Source organism: Bos taurus, chromosome 15, assembly GCF_002263795.3.
Source record: "Bos taurus isolate L1 Dominette 01449 registration number 42190680 breed Hereford chromosome 15, ARS-UCD2.0, whole genome shotgun sequence".
Lineage (NCBI taxonomy): Eukaryota > Metazoa > Chordata > Mammalia > Artiodactyla > Bovidae > Bos > Bos taurus.
The window spans coordinates 2,235,194-2,260,211 of record NC_037342.1 but is presented as its reverse complement, the minus strand read 5'-3'; the positions used below and the strand labels follow the sequence as shown (position 1 = coordinate 2,260,211).

The 25,018-nt window shown below is 37.8% G+C and overlaps 1 protein-coding gene across 11 annotated transcripts in view; it reads left to right on the top strand.

The window, feature by feature from the left end:
- Positions 1–25,018, top strand: part of GRIA4 (glutamate ionotropic receptor AMPA type subunit 4) — a 680,457-nt gene that overhangs the window by 237,221 nt on the left and 418,218 nt on the right. For all 11 annotated transcript variants that reach the window (XM_024975311.2, XM_024975310.2, XM_024975315.2 and 8 more), the window contains one exon: positions 20,481–20,720. In XM_024975311.2, coding sequence (XP_024831079.1) covers positions 20,481–20,720 — 240 coding nt within the window. The remainder of the gene's footprint in view (positions 1–20,480; positions 20,721–25,018) is intronic.

Here is a 25,018-nt window from a genome sequence, read left to right as displayed (position 1 = left end):
CCTATGACTCAAATGTTGGGGTATATGACATTGTCTCAGAGGTCTCTGAGATTGGCCTCATTTCTTTGAATTCTTTTTTCCCCTCTGCTTCATTTAAGTCCACCATTCTATCTTCCACTTCACTTATCCTATCTTCTGACTTAGTTATTCTACTGTTGGTTCCCTCCAGAGTGTTTTTTATCTCATTTATTGCATTATTCATTGTTTATTGACTTTTTTAATTTCGTCTAGGTCCTTTTTAAACATTTCTTGCATCTTCTCAATCCTTGTCTCCAGGCTATTTTTCTGTAACCCCATTTTGTTTTCAAGATTTTGTATCACCTTTACTATCATTATTCTGAATTCTTTTTCAGGTAGACTCCCTATCTCCTCTTCTTTTGTTTGTTTTGGTGGGCATTTATCCTGTTCCTTTACCTGCTGAATATTTTTCCGCCTTTTCATCTTGTTTAGATTGCTGTGTTTGGGGTGGCCTTTCCTCCCTGTAGGTGGGGTCGGACAAGTGACTTGTCAAGGTTTCCTGGTTAGGGATGCTTGTGTTGGTGTTCTGGTGGGTGGAGCTGAATTTTTTCTCTCTGGAGTGCAATGAAGTGTCCAGTAGTGATTTTTGAGATGTTTATGGGTTTTGTGTGGCTTTGGGCAGCCTGTATATTAAAGCTAAGAGCTATGCTCCTATGTTGCTGGAGAATTTGCAGGGCATGTCTTGCTCTGGAACTTGTTGGCTTTTGGGTGGAGCTTGGTTTCAGTGTCGATATGGAGACTTTTGGATGGAGCTCATAGTTTTTAGAAACTAAGATTTAATTAAAAACTAATAGTGAACTGGCACACGGTTGAAAGGGAAGAGAGAACACACATAAACACATCAAGGTTTTATATGGCATTTACCAAGTGCCAGTTATTGTATTTCATGTGTTGTGTTGGATACTGTTGTGAATAAAATAGGCATGGTTCTTTGTCATCACAGAATTCATAAACTGTTTGTTTTTTTTTTTTCATTTGTTTCCTCTCCTACCCTCTGCAACCACTTGAAACCTGTGCAGTTTTAAATACCAGTCTCAAATCTCACTTACACAATTTTACCTTTTATATCAGTGCAACTAAAGAACTATCAGCCCACATCTTACCTAATCTTTTCATTTGTGGAATCTATGGAATGAGGTACCCTTAACACACCTGCACATTTCATTCAAGGTCAATCTTATATTGACCCCTGACCAAAAAGATTCTGCTTTTCTGGGGCCTTACTTAATTATTGTCCCTTTTCTCTTCTGTATCCTATCTTCCTCTCTTCTGGCTCCATTTCTTCAATCCATAAACATGTTCAAGTTTCTCCTTTCCTCCCTCAAGGATGCCCCAAGGTAATATCAATATTACCACTTGATATTCTGTAAAATCATATTTCTTTGAAGATAGATTCAGCATCATTAAAAAGGCAACAATTTATTGGTATCTAAGCATATTGTTGATGGAATCATGAATCTTAAAAAGTATTATTGGGAACTTTCTAATACTTATATTGCTAATTATCTCCTAGAATTTGTTATGTACAACAACTTTGATCTGGAGTTCCTGGATGAGAAGCCACCTTTCTCTTACAGTGACAAGAACCTCATCAACCCCAAGGACCAAACAGCATACTTTGGCTGCTTCACTCTCCTCTTTTTCACTCTCCTCTTTCACCTTCATCAAGAGGCTCTTTAGTTCTTCTTCATTTTCTGCCATAAGGGTGGTGCCATCTGCAAATCTGAGGTTATTGATATTGCTCTTGGCAATCTTGATTCCAGCTTGTGTTTCATTTAGTCCAGCATTTCTCATGATGTACTCTGCATATTAAGTTAAATAAGCAGTGTGACAACATACAGACTTGAGGTACTTCTTTCCCGATTTGGATCCAGTCTGCTGTTCCATGTCCAGTTCCAACTGTTGCTTCCTGACCTGCACATAGATTTCTCAGGAGACAGGTCAGGTGGTCTGGTATTCCCATCTCTTGGCTCAAATTGTTGGGATCCACACTGCCAAAGGCTTTGACATAGTCAATAAAGCAGAAGTATATGTTTATCTGGAACTCTCTATACTAACCTGCTTATTGATTTCTATGTCTTCAACCTTAACCTTAATAGACAGGTGTCATTCCTCCTGTCTGCCTTCTCTATGTCATCCTGACTCCTCTGTGCTTCCTCACTCCCTGCACCAATTCCTTATTGAACTTACCATCCTGAATATCAATTTATATCTCTATTTTATCGTCTAGAGTGTGACTTCTCAGTGAAGATATCCTATTAACTGTATTTTATTTAAAATGTTTAACACAATGACTAAGCAGTATGTAAGCATTTGTTGAATGACATGAGTGATACTTTTAAGTCTACTCTTTTTGCAGTGTGTTCTTTCTGCTACAAATGGAACATTAATGCTTTTTCAATATTTTATACAGTTTGTTCAAACCAAGAAACAGTTATGTTTATGTAGGAAAATGGATAGGTTAGTCATCTAAACTCAAGTATCTACAAGACTGGGCTATTACCATAAATATCTGAAGTATCATAATAATAGTAATAAGAAGTGGCTTATCTTGCAACTTACTCAAGCGTGCACCCTCCACCATAAAGCATTCATACTCAACTGAAAAAAAAAAAAAAAAACTGGGGACAAATAAATTTCATATTCTCTAGATTCATGGATTCAAGCTGGTGATACCTGCTATAGATGTACTACAATAAATAACCCCTGTCATCTTAGCTCAGAAAATGGCAACTCATGGAGAAGGAAATGGCCCACTCCAATATTCTTACCTGGAGAATCCCAGGGATGGGGGAGCCTGGTGGGCTGCTATCTATGGGATTGCAAAGAGTCAGACACAACTGAAGCAACTTAGCATGCATATATGCATATAAATGTATTCTACATATTATTTACAAACTGGATAGTACAAAAGATAATGTAATTTTAATAGTTTTATGTTTTCTGCTCTGCTCTTTTGACAGACCCAGTGTGTCCACATACCATGCATTACAATTTTCTTTTTTTTGCTGGGTTCCTTACCCAGATGTATTTTATTTTATTTTTTTTTTCTAATTTTATTTTTAAACTTTACATAATTGTATTAGTTTTGCCAAATATCAAAATGAATCCGCCACAGGTATACATGTGTTCCCCATCCCGAACCCTCCTCCCTCCTCCCTCCCCATACCATCCCTCTGGGCCATCCCAGTGCACCAGCCCCAAGCATCCAGCATCGTGCATCGAACCTGGACTGGCAACTCGTTTCCTACATGATATTTTACATGTTTCAATGCCATTCTCCCAAATCTTCCCACCCTCTCCCTCTCCCACAGAGTCCATAAGACTGTTCTATACATCAGTGTCTCTTTTGCTGTCTCGTACACCGGGTTATCAAGTTTTTCATAAAGTTTCCAATTTTTATTGATTTCATCATAGTGACATATTTTCTATCTGCAGGTTCCAATCATACTTTTGTTGCTATAAATACAGTAAGTTTCAAAAAGAGTAAGTAATTAAGATTTTTATAAGAAAAATTATTAACTATTTTTTCTGTACTTTAATAATATCTGAGCATTGTTGTTTTTGTTGTTCAGTTGATAAGTCATGTCCAACACTTTTGCAACCCCATGGACTGTAGCTGACAAGGCTCCTCTGGCCATGGGATTTCCCAGACAAGAATGTTGGGGTGGGTTGACATTTCCTTCTCCAGTGGATCTCAACAACCAAGGGATTGACCTGCATCTCTTGCATTTGCAGGTGGATTCTTTACCACTAAGCCACCAGGGAAAATGAAAGAACTGATTCAAAAAGATATGTGCTCCCCAGTGTACATGGCAGCATTATTTACAGTTGTAGGCTATGGAGGCAACCTGGGAGTCCATCAATGGATAGATGGATAAACAGGATACAGTGTATGTATGTGGTCCAATGTCACTCAGCCACAAAGGAGACTGAAGTTTTGCCATTTGCAACAAACGTGGATGGACTTGGAACATATATTGATCTGGGTAGGATGATTCAGACAAAAAGGAACAAGTACAATGTGGTGATGTGGAATCTAAAAAATAAATCAAACTAGTGAATATAATAAAACAGACTCATGGATACAGAGTACAGACAGGTGGTTGAAAATGGATCTAGGTAAGGGCAAGGTAGGGATAGAGATTTAAGAGGTACAAGCCACTATATACAAAATAAATAAAAGACAAGGATATATTATACAAAACAGGGAACATAGCCAATATTTTATAATAAATATAAATTGAATATAACTTTTACAAGTTGTAAATCACTATGTTGTACACCTGAAACTTATGTAATACTCTACATAAACTGTACATCAGTAAAAATAAAAAATAAAGACTGAGTATAGGAAGAAGTATTTAGCAGTTCCAAAGAGAATAATTTTAACATTAGATAAATTTCTGTGACCTATATTTTCATGTACTAAGGAATAATTAATATTTTCCTTCATATAAAACGTAAATGATAATAGTAACAACAATACAAAGCAATAATAATAAATGAGGTAATGTATGTAAATGTTCTTTGTAAAATGTAAAGACATATCTAAATGAATAAGCTGTTGTCTTTAATTTTTTAATCTTTTGCCTACACATCCTAGTACTTCTGTAGCAGGAAAGGCTGGGAAAATTATTCAAGGCAATAGATTTTCACAAATGCTAACAAAGTCAGCTAATTTACCAAAACCATCAGAGTGGAAAATTTGTTTACTTCTTGGGTATCTACCAATGTCATAATGACCAGCAGGTAGAACAAATGAAATAACACATAAGCAAAAAGTACCTATTATATTTACTCTGACTAATCAATGAGAAGGAAAAATCAACAGATCTAGGCCAATATCTCCAGCATAATAATGCATTTTACCTTACAATCCTTATAAGTTCACCTATATCTGGCTCACAAATTCTTCCCTAGCTCTATCTGCAAAATGTAATGACTACATCATTTGTTGTTCTAACTAACCATTTTTAACATTATTTGTATTGGTAAATATTAGTATAAAGAAGAGATTTATCACCATAGCAGCTAGCAATGAGACTTGCGTAGTTCAATTTATATTGAGACCTGTGTCCAACATGGCAGTATTCCATTCTTAAGCTACCTCACTTCTGTGATCATAGGAATATAAATATCCTTTAGTTTCCTCTTATTTTAGCTTACCTCCTTCTCCTCAATGTTTGCCTTACTGTTCTTCTTCCCTGAACTTACAGAGTCATCACATTCTATTTCTGATAACCAAAATTAATGCATTTCCTTCATCCAATATTAATAGATGCAATTTTTATTAATATTATTCAACAATTATAGTTTAAATATATCTATAAACATTTATGCAATATGTCTACAGCATGCAATATCTAATATAAGAGAGAAACAAATAACTTGATTACAATATAATAATACAAAGTAATAAAGTATCTGAGAGAATGAGAATATATCAAATTATATAAAATGATAAGCTTCCTTAAAATATTGTATTTTTTTTAATTTATTGGGCTTCCCAGGTGGCACTAGTGGAAAAGAATCTGTCTGTCAATGCAGGAAACACAAAAGATGTGAGTTAAATCCCTGTTGGGAGATCCCCTAGAGTAGAAAATGGCAATCCAATCCAGTAATGCTGCCTGAAATTCCATGGGCAGAGAAGCCTGGCCAGCTACAGTCCATGGGGCCACAAAGAGCTGGACATGACTGAGCACAAATTATATGAGTTACAGATGTGCAACAGAGTGACTTATTTACATACTTGTTCACTCAACAAAATATCCATTGGGGAATGTAAGACGACTAAGACTCCCAGGAATCTCATGGCTATTGCTAGGGATAAACAATATGAAAAATAATTGTAATAAACAACTTAAAAAGTTCAGTGTTTCAAAAAATGTATAGAACAAGAAATAACAAAAGAGGAAGGGCCTCTATTTCAGCCTAAGGAAATCAGGGAAAGTTTGTAAGAAAATAAAATTTCTTCATTATTAGAATTGATAATTCATCAGTTCAGTTCAGTTCAGTTGCTCAGTCGTGTCCAACTCTTTGCGACCCCATGAATTGCAGCACGCCAGGCCTCCCTGTCCATCACCAACTCCCGGAGTTCACTCAAACTCACATCCTTCGAGTCGGTGATGCCATCCATCCAGCCATCTCATCCTCTGTCTCCCCTTCTCCTCCTGCCTCCAATCCCTCCCAGCATCAGAGTCTTTTCCAATGAGTCAACTCTTCCCATTAGGTGGCCAAAGAACTAGAGTTTCAGCGTAAGCATCATTCCTTCCAAAGAACACCCAGGACTGATTTCCTTTAGAATGGACTGGTTGGATCTCCTTGCTGTCCAAGGGACTCTCAAGAGTCTTCTCCAACACCACAGTTCAAAAGCATCAATTCTTTGGCGCTCAGCTTTCTTCACAGTTCAACTCTCACATCCATACATGGCTACTGGAAAGAAAACATAGCCTTGACTAGATGGACTTTTGTTGGCAAAATAATGTCTCTACTTTTTAATATGCTATCTAGGTTGGTCATAACTTTGCTTCCAAGGAGTAAGCGTCTTTTAATTTCATGGCTGCAATCACCATCTGCAGTGATTCTGGAGCCCAAAAAAATAAAGTCTGACACTGTTTCCACTGTTTCCCCATCTATTTCCCATGAAGTGATGGGTCCAGATGCCATGATCTTCGTTTTCTTAATGTTGAGCTTTAAGCCAACTTTTTCACTCTCCTCTTTCACCTTCATCAAGAGGCTTTTGAGTTCCTCTTCACTTTCTGCCATAAGGGTGGTGTCATCTGCATATCTGAGGTTATTGATATTTCTCCTGCCAATCTTGATTCCAGTTTGTGCTTCTTCCAGCCCAGCGTTTCTCATGATGTACTCTGCATATAAGTTAAATAAGCAGGGTGACAATATACAGCCTGACGTACTCCTTTCCCTATTTGGAACCAGTCTGTTGTTCCATGTCCAGTTCTAACTGTTGCTTCCTGACCTGCATATGGGTTTCTCAAGAGGCAGGGCAGGTGGTCTGGTATTCCCATCAGCCCAAAATATATCAGGGGTTACGCCAAACGTAAGTTTGGATGAAATTTCTACTTTATACCACAACATCTTAGTAACATATACAGCAAAGACTTACAGAATTATTACTAATTCTATAATATAAAGCATACATTGTAAAAACAATTATAAAGCAACACTGACATATCTATATACTACCATGTGTAAAATAGATAGCTTGCAGAAAACTGCTGTAACACAAGAGATCAGACTGGTGCTCTGTGATGACCTAGAGTGGTGGTGGAGAGGGGTGGATGGGAGGAAGGATCAAGAAGGAGCGGATACATTATAGTTGATTCATGCTGTTGTATGGCAGAAACCAACAAACCATTGTAAAGCAGTTCAGCTCAGTTCAGTCAGTCAGTCGTGTCCGACTCTTTGTGACCACATGGACTGCATTATGCCAGGACTCCTTGTCCATCACCAACTCCTAGAGTTTACCCCAATTCATCTCCATTGAGTCGGTGATGCCATCCAACCATCTCATCCTCTGTTGTCCCCTTCTCCTCCAGCCTTTAATCTTCCCCAGCCTTGAGTCAGCCCTTCACATCAGGTGGCCAAATATTGGAGTTTCAGCTTCAACATCAGTCCTTTCAATGAACATTCAGGACTGATCTCCTTTAGTAAGGACTGGTTGGATCTCCTTGCAGTCCAAGGGACTCTCAAGAGCCTTCTCCAACACCACAGTTCAAAAGCATCGATTCTTTGGCACTCAGCTTTCTTTATACTCCAACACTCACATACATACATGACTACTGGAAAAACCATAGCCTTAACTAGATGCACCTTTGCTGGCAAAGTAATGTCTCTGCTTTTGAATATGCTGTCTAGGTTGGTCATAACTTTCCTTCCAAGGAGTAAGTGTCTTTTAATTTCATGGCTGCAATCACCATCTGCAGTGATTTTGGAGCCCAAAATAATCAAGTCTGTCACTGTTTCTATTGTTTCCCCATCTATTTGCCCTGAAGTAATGGGACCAGATGCCATGATCTTTGTTTTCTGAATGTTGAGCTTTAAGCCAACTTGTTCACTCTCCTCTTACATTTTCATTGAGTGGGCTCTTTAGTTCTTCACTTCCTGCCTAAAGGTGGTGTGATCTGCATATCTAAGATTATTGATATTTCTCCTGGAAATCTTGATTCCCAGCTTGTGCTTCATTCACAGTGTTTCTCATGATATACTCTGCTTATAAGTTAAATAACCAGGTTGACAGTATACAGCCTTGAAATATTCTTTTTCCTATTTGGAACCAATCTGTTGTTCCATGCCCAGTTCTAACAGTTGCTTCCTGACTTGCATACAGATTTCTCAAGAGGCAGGTCAAGTGGTCTGGTATTCCGATCTCTTGAAGAATTTTATGCAGTTTGTTGTGATCCACACAGTTAGAGGCTTTGGCATAGTCAATAAAGCAAAAATAGATGTTTTTATAGAATTCTATTAAGAAGAGGCAGCAAGAATACACAGAGGAACCATACAAAAAAAAAAAAAAAACTCTTCATGACCCAGATAATAACAATGGTATGATCACTTACCTAGAGCCAGGCATTCTGGAATGTGAAGTCAAGTGGGCCTTAGGAAGCATCACTAAGAACAAAGCTAGTGGAGGTGATGAAATTCCAGTTGAGCTCTTTCAAATCTTTAAAGATGATGCTGTGAAAGTGCTGCACTCAATATGCCAGCAAATTTGGAAAACTCAGCAGTGGCCATATGGAAATGGTCAGTTTTCTTTCCAATCCCAAAGAAAGGCAGTGCCAAAGAATGCTCAAATTACCACACAATTGCTCTCATCTCACATGCTAGTTAAGTAATGCTCAAAATCCTCCAAGTCATGCTTCAACAATATGTGAACCATGAACTTCCAGATGATCAAGCTGGATTTAGAAAAGATAGAGGAACCAGAGATCAAATTGTCAATATCTGCTGGATCATCAAAAACACAGGAGAGTAAATGTAAAGAAATTATCCTCCAAGCAAAAATAAATTAATTAAATAAAAAGCAATTATAAGTATTACATATCTAAAATGTATATTGACTTTGCAGGCTTATATCCAAAAGACAGAACTGGGGAACTGGAAGCAATAATAATTTAAAAACAAGAGTGGACTGTGCAGCTTTCCTTGAGAGGATTTTAACTAAACGTATGAATGGGAACATGATTTTAAAGACATTGCCAACAAGTTGCATGAAGTTGGAACTAAGACTACCATATAGACCAGGCTATAGCTTTAGTGAAAAAGCGTATTTTTAGTGGCTTGCTAAGAGCTCTTTAAACAAAAAAAAATCATAATGATGGTCTCCCATGAGAATTTTTATACAATTGCCTGCTCTCATGTAAGTTTCCTATACAAAGTTATGCACTCTGCATTTTCTAAGAGCCCATAAACTGAGAAATTCATGGATATTGCACATAACTCATGCACATGCACACACAACAGCACCACTATTGCCACCAAATGTACAAACACACTGACGTGCTTGGCAGAGTAATGGCAAATTCGCTTTGGAGAAATGTTTCTCTGAAGCAGGTTTCTGTAAATTCTCACAAACAGACTTTGCTAAAATGAGCTCAGTATGCAAAACTATGTAACTAGAACGTTGACAACTCACCTTGAGCAAGCATTAGAATCCACACAAAGAAGTGTTAAGTTACCAAGGGTTTCAGAAATATCAGATAGAAGCTATGATATGTTTAAAATTTTTAAACACATGAGGAGCTACAATATTGAATAATAAAATATATGACAGGAACACAGCTTCTAGGATCAAACGCTTACATATCTCTCTGTTATTCAGATGTAATATGGATATATTTATTAAATTTAGAATTTTACAACCAAGGTGGCAGTGTAGAAGGCCCAATCTTCTGTCTTCCCACAGAGAACAATAATTAGGTAGTTGTCTTCAAATGAAAATAGCTCTTGGAAAGCTCAGGAGCGCACTTACAAAGCTTCAGAAATACCAAAGAGGAAAAATCTTAGTAGCCAAACAAAAATGATAGGAAGAAAAATTTCATTTTGTTTTCATCATCCCTGCTCAGTGCCCAAAGGGGGCTCCCAACCTGAGAGGGTTCTCTTGGTCTGGTAAAGCAGAGCAAGGTGAGCGATCAGTTTCCCCAGTCTTTTAGGGAACTGCACCAGGTACCCACTGTGGTTTTACCACATCCAGAGACCAGAGATGCTGAGACATCTAGGAATAATGAAGAAGGGAAGAGGTTACCAATAATAGCCATGTGCAGAAAAGACCTGGGTTTCAGGAGCCTGCTTGTCAGAGGATCACAATAGGCTTCATGACTAAGGATCTCAACAGCCCTTAAAGACTTTGCAGACCAGCACAACTTTTATCTGGACCCCAGCAAGCTCGTCTACAGCAGACCCAAGCAGATTTCTCTGCTGAAGAAACCAATTAGAACAACCATCACAGAGTCCCTGTGTATTTCATGGCTGAAATTTTTGTCCTCCATATTTTCACATTCACAGATGCCAGTTGCCTGATTCCCTCGCTGCTTTCTTCCTTCCTCTTTTGCCAGACCCAAGGTCTGTACTAGCATTCAGACCCAGCCTCTAAAATTACATTCATGCAGGATGCCAGCCTGGACCCCTGTAGCCAACTCCCACTGCTGTGTGCACACCGATTATTAGCTCCTATAGCTATATAAGTGCCCACTAAAAGCCAAGGTCCCCACACCTGCTGTGGGCCCAGATCTCACCCTGACCTTTCTCACTGGCCTGCACTGCAGTTAGTTACCTACAGCTTGTCCTAGTAGCCAACCACCTGCGCAATCCCTGCCCTGATTCCCATCACCAGCTGCCACCCCATCATGCATGAACTTGCAGTGAGCCCATGCTGTCACATGACTACATGCAAAAAACCTGGGCTTCCAAAACTGCTAGTGTTCTTGCAGCTAGCCCTGGATCCTGCTTCCAGTCTCAGCTCTCACCACTGTATGTGCTTATGCAGCCAGCCAAGGATATGCACACCATTGGTTCTAGCCACCACTGTCACCTTTCCTTGACCCTGGCTACTGGATCTGAAGATGCTGTGAGAACCCCAGCAGCTTTAGTGGCCACTGTGCAATCACACCCACTGCTCTTACTAAGGACCATGCAATTTTCAGTGTCATAGACCCCAGCTGCCTGAGCTGATGAGGGAAACATAACAGCACAAAAGGAACACAGTAAATATCCAGTAACTGACCCCAAGGAAATGATGATCCATGAACTGCCTGACAAAGAATGCAAAATATTTGTCTAAGGGTTCTCAACCACAGGAGAAGACCGATGAACAATTTAAAGAATTCAGGAAAGCAATACCAAGAAATGAGAAGTTAAACAACAACAACAACAAAAATAGAAATAGGAAATATAAAAAGAACTAAATAGGAACCTTGGGGCTCAAAAGTATAATGACTCACTGGAGAACTCAATAGAAAGTTTCAACAACAGGCTCAACCAACAAGAGAAAGAATCAGTGAGCTTGAAGACACACTACTTGTAAATATCTAATTGGAGTAACATTTTTAGAAAAGGAGGAAAGAAAGAAAATGAAGAAAACCTATGAGATTTATGAGATACCATAAGATAAACAATCTATGAATTATGGGATTTCTGGAAGAAGAGAAGAAAATAGAAACTGAAAACTTACTTAAAAAATAATGGTTGAAAATTTCCCAGATCAGGGACAAGATTGGGACATTCAAGATCATTCAAGATCACAGGTCACTAAATTCAACTCGAAGGATTCCTATCCTTTTGCATATTTATTGTATTTTCTCCATTCTTTTTTGATATCTTGAAACATGTGTACTCTCATTGCTCTGTTCTTTTTCAGATAGTTTGCCTATTTTCTTTTCACTAATTCTGTCTTAGAAGTTTTTACCTTGCTCCTCCATCTGTAACATACACTTTTGTCCCTTCATTTTTTTGGGGGGGTGGGGGGGGGGAATGGGTAGGATTTTGTTCCTGTCTTAATAGTTGTTTGGCCTGAGGTTTCTAGCAGTGGGATTTTCAGGCAGTTGGGTAGAGCTGAGTCTGTGTGTTGAGATGTGAACCTCTGGGATACCTCACTCGGATTAACATTCCCTGGGTCCTGACATACCTTGTCACTCCAGCAGTTCAGACTCAGTGCTACCACTTCAGGGGCTCAGGCATGATTTCTGCACTGTAAACTGGGATCCCACAAGTTGTGGAGTGTGGAAAAGCAAAAAAAAAAAAAGAGAGAGAGAGAAAGAGAAAAGAAAGGAGCATCAACATATATACACTATTATGTATAAGATGGATAGCTGTTGAGAAGTTGCTGTGTAGCACAGGGAGTCCAATCTGGCACCCTGTGATGACCTGGAGCAATGAGATGGGGGGGAGGGAAGGGAGGCTTTGGAAGGAGGGATGTATGTATACTTATAATATATATATATAGGTATACGTATGTATACTTTGTATTGTTGTATGGCAGAAACCAACACAACATTGTAAAAAAAAATTAGAAAAAAGAAAAATAAAAGACTTGAATAGGCATTTCTCTAAAGACAAATTGATACATGAAAAGATGCTCAACATTAGAGAAATCAATCAATCTGGGAAATGCAAATCGAAACCACAATGTGATATCACTTCATACCTGTTAGAATGGCTATTATCAATAAGACAAGTGATAATTGTGTAAAAAGTAAAACTGTGAAGATGTGGAGAAAAAGGAACCCTCAAACTTTGTGGGGGGCAGGGAGGATACAAATTGGTATAGCCACTATAAATAACAGCATAGAGGCACCTTAAAAAATTAAAATGGTACAACCATATGATTCATCAATGCCACTTTGTGGTATATATCTGAAGGGAATTAAATCACTATCTCAAAGAGATATCTGCACAGCCATGTTAACTGCAGCATTATTGTACATGATTATTATACAGTAACCAATGCAAGGAAACAACCTAAGTGTTCACTATAGGGTGAATAAATACTATAAATATATAATAATTTTATAAAATTTTATGAATTGATGCAATAGTATAATTTTTAGCACCAAACTAAAAGCCAGTATCTTAGATTAGAGTTTCAAATCTCTTCAAGTTTTTTTCTTCTGTAAAGTATAAAATAAAAATTAATTGAACCAAATTACCAGATTACTTAGTACATAAAAATTGAGAGTGGACCAATTTGCATGAAAAATCCACTTGATATTACATGAAAATCAAAGGAACAGGAAAGTATGAAATAAGAAACTCACTTAGTAACTCCAAGCTATATGCCAAATTAATAGTACTTACATAAATATATCCAAATCTTGGTGGAACTTTCATGAGGTTAAGGTCCAATCCAGCAATACTTTTATTGAAAGTGAAAGCAAAAGTGAAGGTGCTTTAAATTAAAGAACTTTACTGAGTTCAAACTGAAAATTTCCGTGTTAAATTTGATGTTTCTCATAACTTTCAGGAAAATTATAGCCAGTTATTTTGTCAGAACAAGTTTTCCAGGTTAGTGAATCTACTAAATTAATCAAATTCTAGTTCCTAATGAATATAGAATTAGAACTGAATGTTCTTTCTTGGTAGAATTTCTTTATAAACCTTAATGCAAACATTCATGAAAATAATTGGTATTTGTTATACAGAATCTGAATACTTGGTTTTCAATGAACTGTGGCATTTTACTCTCTAACCCTTTTGTGCTCCTATTAAACACTAGAACTACTTAAATTGATACACAAATATAGAAAATTTGTGTTCATAAGATCAGCCACTTACTAATTGCCTCATATATACTCTTAAGATGATAGACTTACATGCATGCTCATTTGCTCAGTGCTGTTCGACTCTTTGAGAACTCTTGCACTGTGGACCACCAGGCTTATCTGTCCATAGCTTGTTCAGGGAAAGAATACTGGAGTGGATTACCATTTTCTACTCCAGGGGATCTTTTTGACACAGGGATCAACCTGTCCACATCTCTTGCATTTCCTGCATTGGCAGGTGGATTGTTTACCACTGAGCCACCTGGGAAGTCCAGTCTTATGTATATTATCTCATATGATCCTTGACATTTTATATATTCATTGTTGTGGTTGTTCAGTTGCTCAGTCATGCCTGACGATTTGCAACCCCATGGACTACAACATGCCAGGCTTACCTGTCCTTCACTATCTCCTGGAGCTTGCTCAAACTCATGTCCATGGAATCAGTGATACCATCCAACCATCTCATCCTCTGTCATCCACTGCTACACCTGTCTTCTATATTTCACAACATTAGGGTCTTTTCTAATGAGTCAACTCTTCACATCACGTGGCCAAAGTACTGGAGCTTCAGTTTCAGCATCAGTACTTCCACTGAGGATTCAGGACTGATTTCCTTTAGGATTGACTGGTTTGATCTCCATGCAGTCCAAGGGACTGTCAAGAGACTTCAACCACAGTTCAAAAGCATGAATTCTAGGTGCTCAGCTTTCTTTATGGTTGAAATCTCACATCCATATATGACTTCTGGGAAAAACATAGCCTTGACTAGATGAACCTTTGCTGCAAAGTAATGTCTTTGCTATTCAATACACTGTCTAGATTTGTCACATCTTTTCTTTTAAGAAGCAAGGGTCCTTTAAATTCATGGCTGCAGTCACCATCTGCAGTGATTTTAGAGCCCAAGAAAATAAAGCCTCTAATTGTTTCCATTGTTTTCCCATCTATTTGTCATGAAGTGATGGGACCGGATGCCATGATCTTAGTTTTTTGAATGTTGAGTTTTAAGCCAGACATTTTAACTCTTGTCTTTCACCTTCATCAAGAGGCTCTTTAGTTCCCCTTTGCTTTCTGCCATAAGAGTGGTGTCATATTCATATCTGAGGTTACTGATATTTCTCCATGCAATCTTGATTCCAGCTTGTGCTTCATCCAGCCCAGAATTTTACATGAGTATAAATTTTACATTTATACTCTTCATATAAGTTAAATAACCAGAGTGACAATATACAGCCTTAGCATACTCCTTTCCCAATTTGGAACCAGTCTGTTGTTCCTGTCCAGTTCTAACTGTTGCTTCTTAACCTGCGTACAGGTTTCTCAGGAGGCAGGTAAGGTTGCCTGATAGACCCATTTCTTTAAGATTTTTCCATAGTCTGTTGTGATCTACACAGTCAAAGGTTTTAGTGTAGTCAATGAAACAGAAATAAATGCTTTCCTGGAATTCTCTTGACTTTTCTATGATCCAACTGATGTTGGAAATTTGGACTCTGGTTACTCTCCCTTTCTAAATGCACCTTGAACATATGAAAGTTCTCGGTTCACATACTTTTGAAGGCTAGCTATAAGAATTTTGAGCATTACTTTGCTAGCATGTGAAATGAAAGCAATTGTGCGGTAGTCTGAACATTTTTTGACATTGCCCTTCTTTGGGACTGGAATGAAAACTGACCTGTTTCTGTCCTGTGGCCAGTGCTGAGTTTTCCAAATTCCCTGGCATACTGAATGCAGCACATCCACAGCATTATCTTTTTAGGATTTATTTTTATTTATTTATTTATTTTTTAACTTTACAATATTGTATTGGTTTTGCCATATTTCAACATGAATCTTCCACAGGTATACACGTGTTCCCTATCCTGAGCCCTCTTCCCTCCTCCCTCCCCGTCCCATCCCTCTGGGTCGTCCCAGTGCACCAGCCCTAAGCATCCAGTATCATGCATCCAACCTGGACTGGCGACTCATTTCATATATGATATTATACATGTTTCAATGTTATTCTCCCAGATCATCCCACCCTCTCCCTCTCCAACAGAGTCCAATAGACTGTTCTATACACCAGTGTCTCTTTTGCTGTCTTGTATAAAGGGTTATTGTTACCAACTTTCTAAATTCCATATATATGCATTAGTATACTGTATTGGTGTTTTTCTTTCTGGCTTACTTCACTCTGCATAATAGGCTTCAGTTTCATCCACCTCATTAGAACTGATACAAATGTATTCTTTTTAATGGCTGAGTAATACTCCATTGTGTATATGTACCACAGCTTTCTTATCCATTCATCTGCTGATGGACATCTAGGTTGTTTCCATGTCCTGGCTATTATAAACAGTGCTGTGATGAATAGTGGGGTACATGTGTCTCTTTCAATTCTGGTTTCCTCAGTGTGTATGCCCAGCAGTAAGATTGCTAGGTCATAAGGCAGTTCTATTTCCAGTTTTTTAAGGAATCTCCACACTGTTCTCCATAGTGGCTATACTAGTTTGCATTCCAACCAACAGTGTAAGAGGGTTCCCTTTTCTCTACACCCTCTCCAGTATTAATTGCTTGTAGACTTTTGGATTGCAGCCATTCTGACTGGCGTGAAATGGTACCTCATAGTGGTTTTGATTTGCATTTCTCTGATAATGAGTGATGTTGAGCACCTTTTCATGTGTTTGTTAGCCATCTGTATGTTTTCATTGGAGAAATGTCTACTTAGTTCTTTGGCCCATTTTTTGGTTGGGTCATTTATTTTTCTGAAATTGAGCTGTAGGAGTTACTTATATATTTTTGAGATTAGTTGTTTGTCCGTTGCTTCATTTGCTATTATTTTCTCCCATTTTGAAGGCTATCTTTTCACCTTGCTTATAGTTCCCTTTGTTGTGCAGAAGCTTTTAAGCTTAATTAGGTCCCATTTGTTTATTTTTGCTTTTATTTCCAATATTCTGGGAGGTGGGTCATAGAGGATCCTGCTGTGATGTATGTCAGAGAGATATATCAAGCTACCAATGGTATTTTTCACAGAGCTAGAACAAATAATTTCAAAATTTGTATGGAAATACAAAAAACACAAAAATCAAATAGCCAAAGTCATCCTGAGAAAGAAGAATGGAACTGGAGGAGTCAACCTGCCTAACTTCAGGCTCTACTACAAAGCCACAGTCATCAAGACAGTATGGTACTGGCACAAAGACAGAAAAATAGATCAATGGAACAAAATAGAAAGCCCAGAGATAAATCCACGCACCTATGGACACCTTATCTTTGACAAAGGAGGCAAGAATATACAATGGATTAAAGACAATCTCTTTAACAAGTGGTGCTGGGAAAACTGGTCAACCACTTGTAAAAGAATGAAACTAGAACACTTTCTAACACCATACACAGAAATAAACTCAAAATGGATTAAAGATCTAAATGTAAGACCAGAAACTATAAAGCTTTTTAGGATTTAAATAGCTCAGCTGGAATTCCATCACCACCACCAGCTTTTTTTGTAGTAATCCTTCCTAAGGCCCACTTGACTTCACACCCCAAAATATCTGGCTCTAGGTGAGTGATCACACCATTGTGGTTATCTGGTCTTTATGGTCTTTTCTGCATAGCTCTTCTGTGTATCCTTGCCACCTCTTCTTAATATCTTCTACTTCTGTTAGGTCCATACCGTTTCGGTCCTTTATTGTGCCCATCTTGCTTTAAATGTTCCCTTGGTATCTCTAATTTTCTTGAAGAGCTCTCTAGTCTTTCCTATTCTATTTTTTCCCTTTATTTATTTGCATTTATCATTTAGGAAGACATTCTTATCTCTCCTTCCTATTCTTCGGAACTCTATATTCAGATGGGTATATCTTTCCATTTCTCCTCTGTCTCTTGTCTAGGTCACTTCTCCATTTCCTGGGTCCTTTTGCACAGAACAAATTGTTTGCACCCTCCAAGAGTCACTGGTGGGCCTGTGATTTGATTTTAAACACAATTGTGCACCTCCTACTGTCTTGTCTCAGCTTCTCCTTTGCCCTTGGAGTGGGGTATCTTATTTTGGTGGGATCCAAAAATTTCCAATCAATGGTTGTTCAGCATTAGTTGCAATTCTGGTGTTTTTACAGGAGAAGATGAGCATAACTCCTTCTACTCCACCATCTTATTCGTCCCAACTATATTGATAGTTGAGACGAATAAGAATAAGGAATTTAGCCTAGGTTAGGATTAGTACAAGATGACACCACTCTTATGGCAGAAAGTGAAGAGGAACTAAAGAGTCTCTTGATGAAGAGACACTTGTTTCTTGGAAGAAAATCTATTACAAACCTGGATAGTGCATTAAAAGTCAGAAACATTACTTTGCTCACAAAGTTTTTAATAGTTCAAGCTACAGTTTTCCCAGTAGTTATGTACAGATGTGAAAGTTGAACCATAAAGAAGGCTGAGCACTGAAGAACTGATGACTTAGAACTGTTGGGGAAGACTCTTGAGAGTCCCTTGGACTGCAAGGAGATCAAATCTTAGTCAATTCTAAAGGAAATAAACTCTGAATATTCACTAGAAAGACTGATGCTAATGCTAAAGCTCCAGTACTTTGGCCACCTGATGTGAAGAGCTGACTCCTTAGAAAAAAATCTGATGCTGGGAAAGATTGAAGGCAGGAGTAGAAGGGGACGACAGGGGACCACATGGTTGGATTGCATTACTGACTCAATGGACATGAATTTGAATGAACTCCAGGAGATGTGGAGGACAGGGAAGCCTCGTGTGCTGCAGTCCATGGGGTTGCAATTGGTCAGACATGACTGAGTGACTGAATAATAACAAACTGGTTATAAGTAAAAACACTATGGTTTGAATTTATTTGCAAAGTTTGCAGTCTTTCCCCTATATCAATGTCAGTTCTATCTTAGTCTTACTTAGATGAACATAGACTGTGGTCCCTTAGTTGGGCTTTAATTTTTGTGAAACATGCATGTATCTCTTGGAGAACATCATCTAAAGAAAATCAATAGCACTTTTATTTTAATTGTTACTCTCCTCTGATTTAATTAAATTTCTTAGTCTCTATCCCCAATTTCAAGACACAAATAGAAAAGAACAAAATAAAAATTTCCAGATTTTATTAACTTATCTTATATAATTATTCTTCATAATTTCCTAAATCCCAGATATAGAACATAGATACAAATGTTATCAGGATTGCTATTTTTTTCAAGAGCCTATTACTGCAAGTTTCTTATGTTTCACAAGGAACTATTCCACTATCCAACATTCTAGGCTTCTTAATGAATTTATCAGTTAAATTTGTAACTAAATCTTTCCATAACTAAAAAAGTTCTTAAACTAGCTATATAAACCCAGAAGAAATAGGTCTTTAGCCATATGAGGTTAACTGTAAGAATTTGGAATTCAAACATTCTTGATTTACTGTATATACAAGAAAGAGTATCCTTTAATGCAGGTCTGTATCCATTAAGTTTTAATTTAAAACTCATCCAAGTTTGAAATCAGTCATGTCAAAAGAGGGATCAGAATATGATTTTGCAAGAATCTTGAGAAAAGTTTTTTTGTTTTTGTTTTTCTCTTTATGAATTGGCCTTCTTGTCCTTGTGACAACTGGGAGCATGGGAAAGAAAGGTCAAGACTAGGCTGTGTACATGTTTACCTGAAGTTCTTTTAAATACTTCAGGGAAACTTGGTTCCATTGGGTTTGAGAATTGCTTCCACCTAGAAGCTACACGGTAGCTCAGTTGGTGAAGAATCTGCCTGCAATGCAGGAGACCCCGGTCCTATTCCTGGGTTGGGAAGATCCCCTGGAGAAGGGACAGGCTACCCACTCCAGTATTCTTGGGCTTCCCTGGTGTCTCAGATGGTTAAAGAATCTGCCTACAGTGTGGGTAGACCTAGGTTCTATCCCTGGGTTAGAAAGATACCCTGGAGGAGGGCATGGCAACCCACTCCAGAATTCCTGCCTGGAGAATCCCCATAGAAAGAGGAGCCCTGGTGGATGGCAGTCCATGAGGTCACACACGACTGAGCGGCTAAGCATGCACATGCTCAGAAGCTACACAACTGGCCACAATTCCACTAACCTTCTAGGATAGCACAGTAGTTATTTCTCATATAGAATAAACTCTTGTTTTCAAATGTAAATCAAGAGAACTCTAAAGTTGTGGTAAAAACTGAAACCTACCTTGCAAAAGAGAAAAAAAAGTAACAATTTAGACTAAGTAGCAAATGCAATCTAATTCAAAATAGAAAAGACAAATAAATGCATATAGTTTAAGAAGGACAGCACTGAGGTAATTTAAATGCTCCTCCAATTAATAATCAGACATTTTCAAGTATAATATCATATTTTTGCATATAATACAAAATACAGAGAAAAATTTGCATTTGTCATACTTAAAAATTTCTAGCATAGGATTTGTCACATTATCATGGAGAACTATATATTATTTTATTTTAGTCAAATTTTCCTTAATTTAATTTGGTTTCTTGAGTAAACCTCTTGTTATCTTGTTCACTGCAGGGCATTGAGTACAGCCTCAAGAGTTCATTAATTATTTCTATGACTGATTGCACAGTTCACTTTTTCTCTTTCCTCATATTATATTCCTGACATATCAATGATTCAGAATTTTTTTTCATAAACTGTAGATGTGGAGTCAACAATTTTAAAGTGTGCTAATAGTTTTTCTTCTTCTTCTTCTATTTTAGTCTGTTCCCAGTATTCCAGAGGAGTATTTGCCATTTTTGGACTCTATGATAAGAGGTCAGTACATACCTTGACCTCATTCTGCAGCGCCTTGCATATCTCCCTCATCACACCAAGTTTTCCTACTGAGGGGGAGAGCCAGTTTGTGCTGCAGCTAAGGCCTTCCTTAAGAGGAGCCCTTTTGAGTCTGCTGGATCACTATGAATGGAACTGTTTTGTATTCCTGTATGACACAGACAGGGGTAAGTTGAAATTCCACATCTACGTAAGTAAAACTCTAATTTTCAGTTTAAATTGCTTTGTATCATTTGTGTGATTTAGCAATATATTTTGATCCCTAATATGGCTTAAATGAGAATATGGTCAATATGAATTCTTACTGTTTTTATCTTGATTCTGGGGAAAATTTTCTAATTAAATGAACTTCAAACTTACAAGGTCACTCAAGCAATGTCTGCTCTGTTACTTAGTTGAAATTGTAATATATATATATATATATATATATATATATATATTTTTTTTTTTTTTTAATTTCCATGATGATATTTCAGGTGTAGTCATAAAATAAGTGTTTTTTTTTTTTACCTCAAATGCATATCCTTTAATATTTCAGAAGATTTTAAAACAGTATCAGGTTGAGTTAATTCTGTAATCGAAGGGTCATGACAATGAGAATAAAGATTTGGTGGTAAGGCCTCTGCTTGCTGGCAATCTTTCACTTTATCTTTTCCTATAAGTCTATATAGATTAATAAGTGATAAAATATGATCCTTGTATTGGATAAATAAGATAGATAACATCAAATGGGGAACACCTGTGGCAGATTCATGTTGATGTATGGCAAAACCAATACAATATTGTAAAGTAATTAGCCTCCAATTAAAATAAATAAATTTATATTTAAAAAATTATGGCAATACATACAATTTTGTACAATGTTGAAATATTTTGACTTTATTTGGAGATATATCTTAAAGAATTCCAATTCTTGCTCAGTTTTGCTCTGTATTTGGTGACCAAAATCATAGCAATATATTATGTTTCAAAACAAACATCAGGGAAGCATGGACAAAACATAGGGTTTTGTCCAGTCCTTTTTCCTTAAAGCATAAGATTTATAAGCAAAGAAGAAGTTATAGCAAAAGTTCAACCAGGCAACATTTTAGGAACATGCTTGAGTAAGTCTATCTGTAAAATGAATTTAAAATAAATGTAAAGATAATAAACAAGCAAAATAAGTCCTTTTTAATATATAATTATCTTCAAATTCCAAATATTCAGAATATTATATTCAGAGATGAAAATTCATTAAATGAATTTATTTCTCATTAAAATTTGCATATTTAATGATATTTAATTTACACACCAATGATAGCCCTTTGCTTAAATTGGCATTCTTGGTAAACTTACCATTTGGAAACAAGCTCAGAAAATTTAATATCATCAGTGTATTTTCTTCAGAATTGTAGCATACCCTAATTCTCACTTGGAAATTTGGGAGCATATCTATATTTCATGATGTCATTTTCCAATAGCTGGCAATTCAAAGCATCCTAGAGGATGAATTACAGACTAAAAAATTACCACTTTGTTCATTTCTAACTTTTAGAATTATCCTTAAGCAAAAGGACACTGAAAATGGAATCATAATGCAAATGAAAACAATTATGAGATACTACTATATATCTATCAGAATGGCCAAAATTCAGAGCACTGACAACATCAAAAGATGATTAGGACATGGAGAAACAGGAACTCCCCTTCATTGTTGGTGGGAACACAAAGTGGTATAGCTATTTTGGAAGACAATTTGACGATTCCTTACAAAATTAAGTTTATTCCTATTATACGATCCAGCAGCCATGATCCTTAATATTTTCATCCAAATCACAGAAAAATCTTCACACAGATGTTTATAACAGTTTTATTCATATTAGCCACAACTTAGAAGCAACCAAGATGCCCTTCAGTAGGGGAAGAGAAGATTAAACTGTGGTTGCTGTTCAGTCATTAAGTCATGTTGGACTTTGAGACCCCATGGACTGCAGCATGCCAGGCTTCCCTGTCCTCCACTATCTCCCAGAGTGCTCAAATTCATGTGCATTGAGTCAGTGATGCCATCCAACCATCTGATCCTCTGTCACCCCCTCTCCTCCTGCCCTTAATCTTTCCCAGCATCAGAGTCTTTTCCAACGAGTCAGCTCTTTGCATCAGGTGGCCAAAGTACTAGAGCTTCAGCTTCAGTATCAGTTCTTCCAATGAATATTCAAGGTTGATTTCCTTTAGGATTGACTGGTTTGATCTCCTTGCTGTCCAAGGAATTCTCAAGAGTCTTCTCCAGCATCTCAGTTTGAAAGGATCAATTCTTCAGCATTCAGTTGTCTTTACGGTCCAACTTTTCACATCTGTACATGACTACTGGAAAAACCATAGCTTTGACTTATATGGACCTTTGTCCAAAAAGTGATGTATCTAATTTTTTAATATGCTGTTTAGGTTTGACATAGCTTTTCCTCCAAAAAGCAAGTGTCTTTTAACTTTTTGGCTACACGTCACCATCCACAGTGATTTTGGAGTCCAAGAAACTAAAATCTGTCACTGTTTCCACCTTTTCCCCATTTATTTGCCATGAAGTGATGGAACTGGATGCCATGATCTTGCTTTTTGAATATTGAGCTTTAAGAAGGTTTTTTCACTCTGCTCTTTCACACTCATCAAGAGGCTCTTTAGTTCTTCTTCACTTTCTGCCATTGGAGTGGTGTCATCTGCATACCTCACGTTGCTGATATTTCTCCCAGCATTCTTGATTCCAGCTTGTCATTCATTCAGCCTGGCATTTCACATGATGTACTCTGCATATAAGTTAAGTAAGCAGGGTGACCCTATACAGCCTTGTCATACTCCTTTCCCAATTTTGAAACAGCTTGTTGTTCTATGTCTGGTTCTAACTCTTGCTCCTTGACCTGCAAACAGGTTTCTCAGGAGACAGGTAAGGTCGCCTGATATTCCCATCTCTTAAAGAATTGTCCACAGTTTGTTTTGATCCACACAGTCGAAGGCTTCTACATAGTCAATGAAGCAGATGTTTTTCTAGAATTTCCTTGCTTTTACTAAGATCTGACAGATGTTGGCAATTCGATTTTAGGTGTTTAAAAGCTGAATCATGATGTTAAGAAATATATACTAGAATATGGATGAGATGGCTCTTTCTGTGGTTTGTTATGACACAGCTCAGTTTGCCACTATGGGCAGAGTTGCTCTGTGAAATACCATAAGGAACTGTCTTGCTTCTTTCTTTGCCTTGTGCAAACTAGTCTCTGGCAAGTAGAGAGTTCTAGGCATTCATGCATCAACCTCCCCTCCCAATAAGGATTAAAACGGTACTGAAAGTGAAAGTGTTAGTGATTCAGACCTGTCCAACTCTTTATGACCCCCTGAACTGTAACACACCGGGCTTCTCTGTTGATGGAATTCTCCAAACAAGAATACTGGAGTGGGTAGCCATTCCTTTTTCCAGGGGATCTTCCCCATCCAGGGATGAAACTCACATCTCGTATGTCTGATTTGGGTTGTTCTATTGTGGAAACCAACGTGACTTCTCAGTCACTCAGTCCTGTCTGACTCTTTGTGACCCCATGGACTGTAGTGTACTAGGCTACATGGGATTTTTCCCAGCAGGATTTTTGGAATGGATTGCTATTTCCTTTTACAGGGGATCTTTCCAACCCAGGAATTGAACTTACATCTCCCGTGTCTCCTGCACTGGCCGGTGGATTCTTTACCACTGAGCCATCTGGGAACACAACATTGTAAATCAATTATCCTTCAGTTCAGTTCAGTTCAGTCACTCAGTCATGTCCGACTCTTTGTGATCCCATGAATCGCAGCACACCAGGCCTCCCTGTCTATCACCATCTCCCAGAGTTCACTCAAACTCACATCCATCCAGTCGGTGATGCCATCCAGCCATCTCATCCTCTGTCGTCCCCTTCTCCTCCTGCCCCCAATCCCTCCCAGCATCAGAGTCTTTCCAATGAGTCAACTCTTCACATGAGGTGGCCAAAGTACTGGAGTTTCAGCTTTAGCATCATTCTTTTCAAAGTACACCCAGGGCTGATCTCCTTCAGAATGGACTGATTGGATCTCCTTGCAGTCCAAGGGACTCTCAAGAGTCTTCTCCAACACCACAGTTCAAAGGCATCAATTCTTCGGCACCCAGCTTTCTTCACAGTCCAACTCTCACATCCATACATGACCACTGGAAAAACCATAGCCTTGACTAGACGGAACTTGATGGCAAAGTAATGTCTCTGCTTTTGAATATGCTATCTAGGTTAGTCATAACTTTTCTTCCAAGGAGTAAGTGTCTTTTAATTTCATGGCTGCAGTCATCATCTGCAGTGATTTTGGAGCCCAAGAAAATAAAGTCTGACACTGTTTCCACTGTTTCCCCATCTATTTCCTATGAAGTGATGGGACCAGATGCCATGATCTTAGTTTTCTGAATGTTCAGCTTTTAGCCAACTTTTTCACTCTCTTC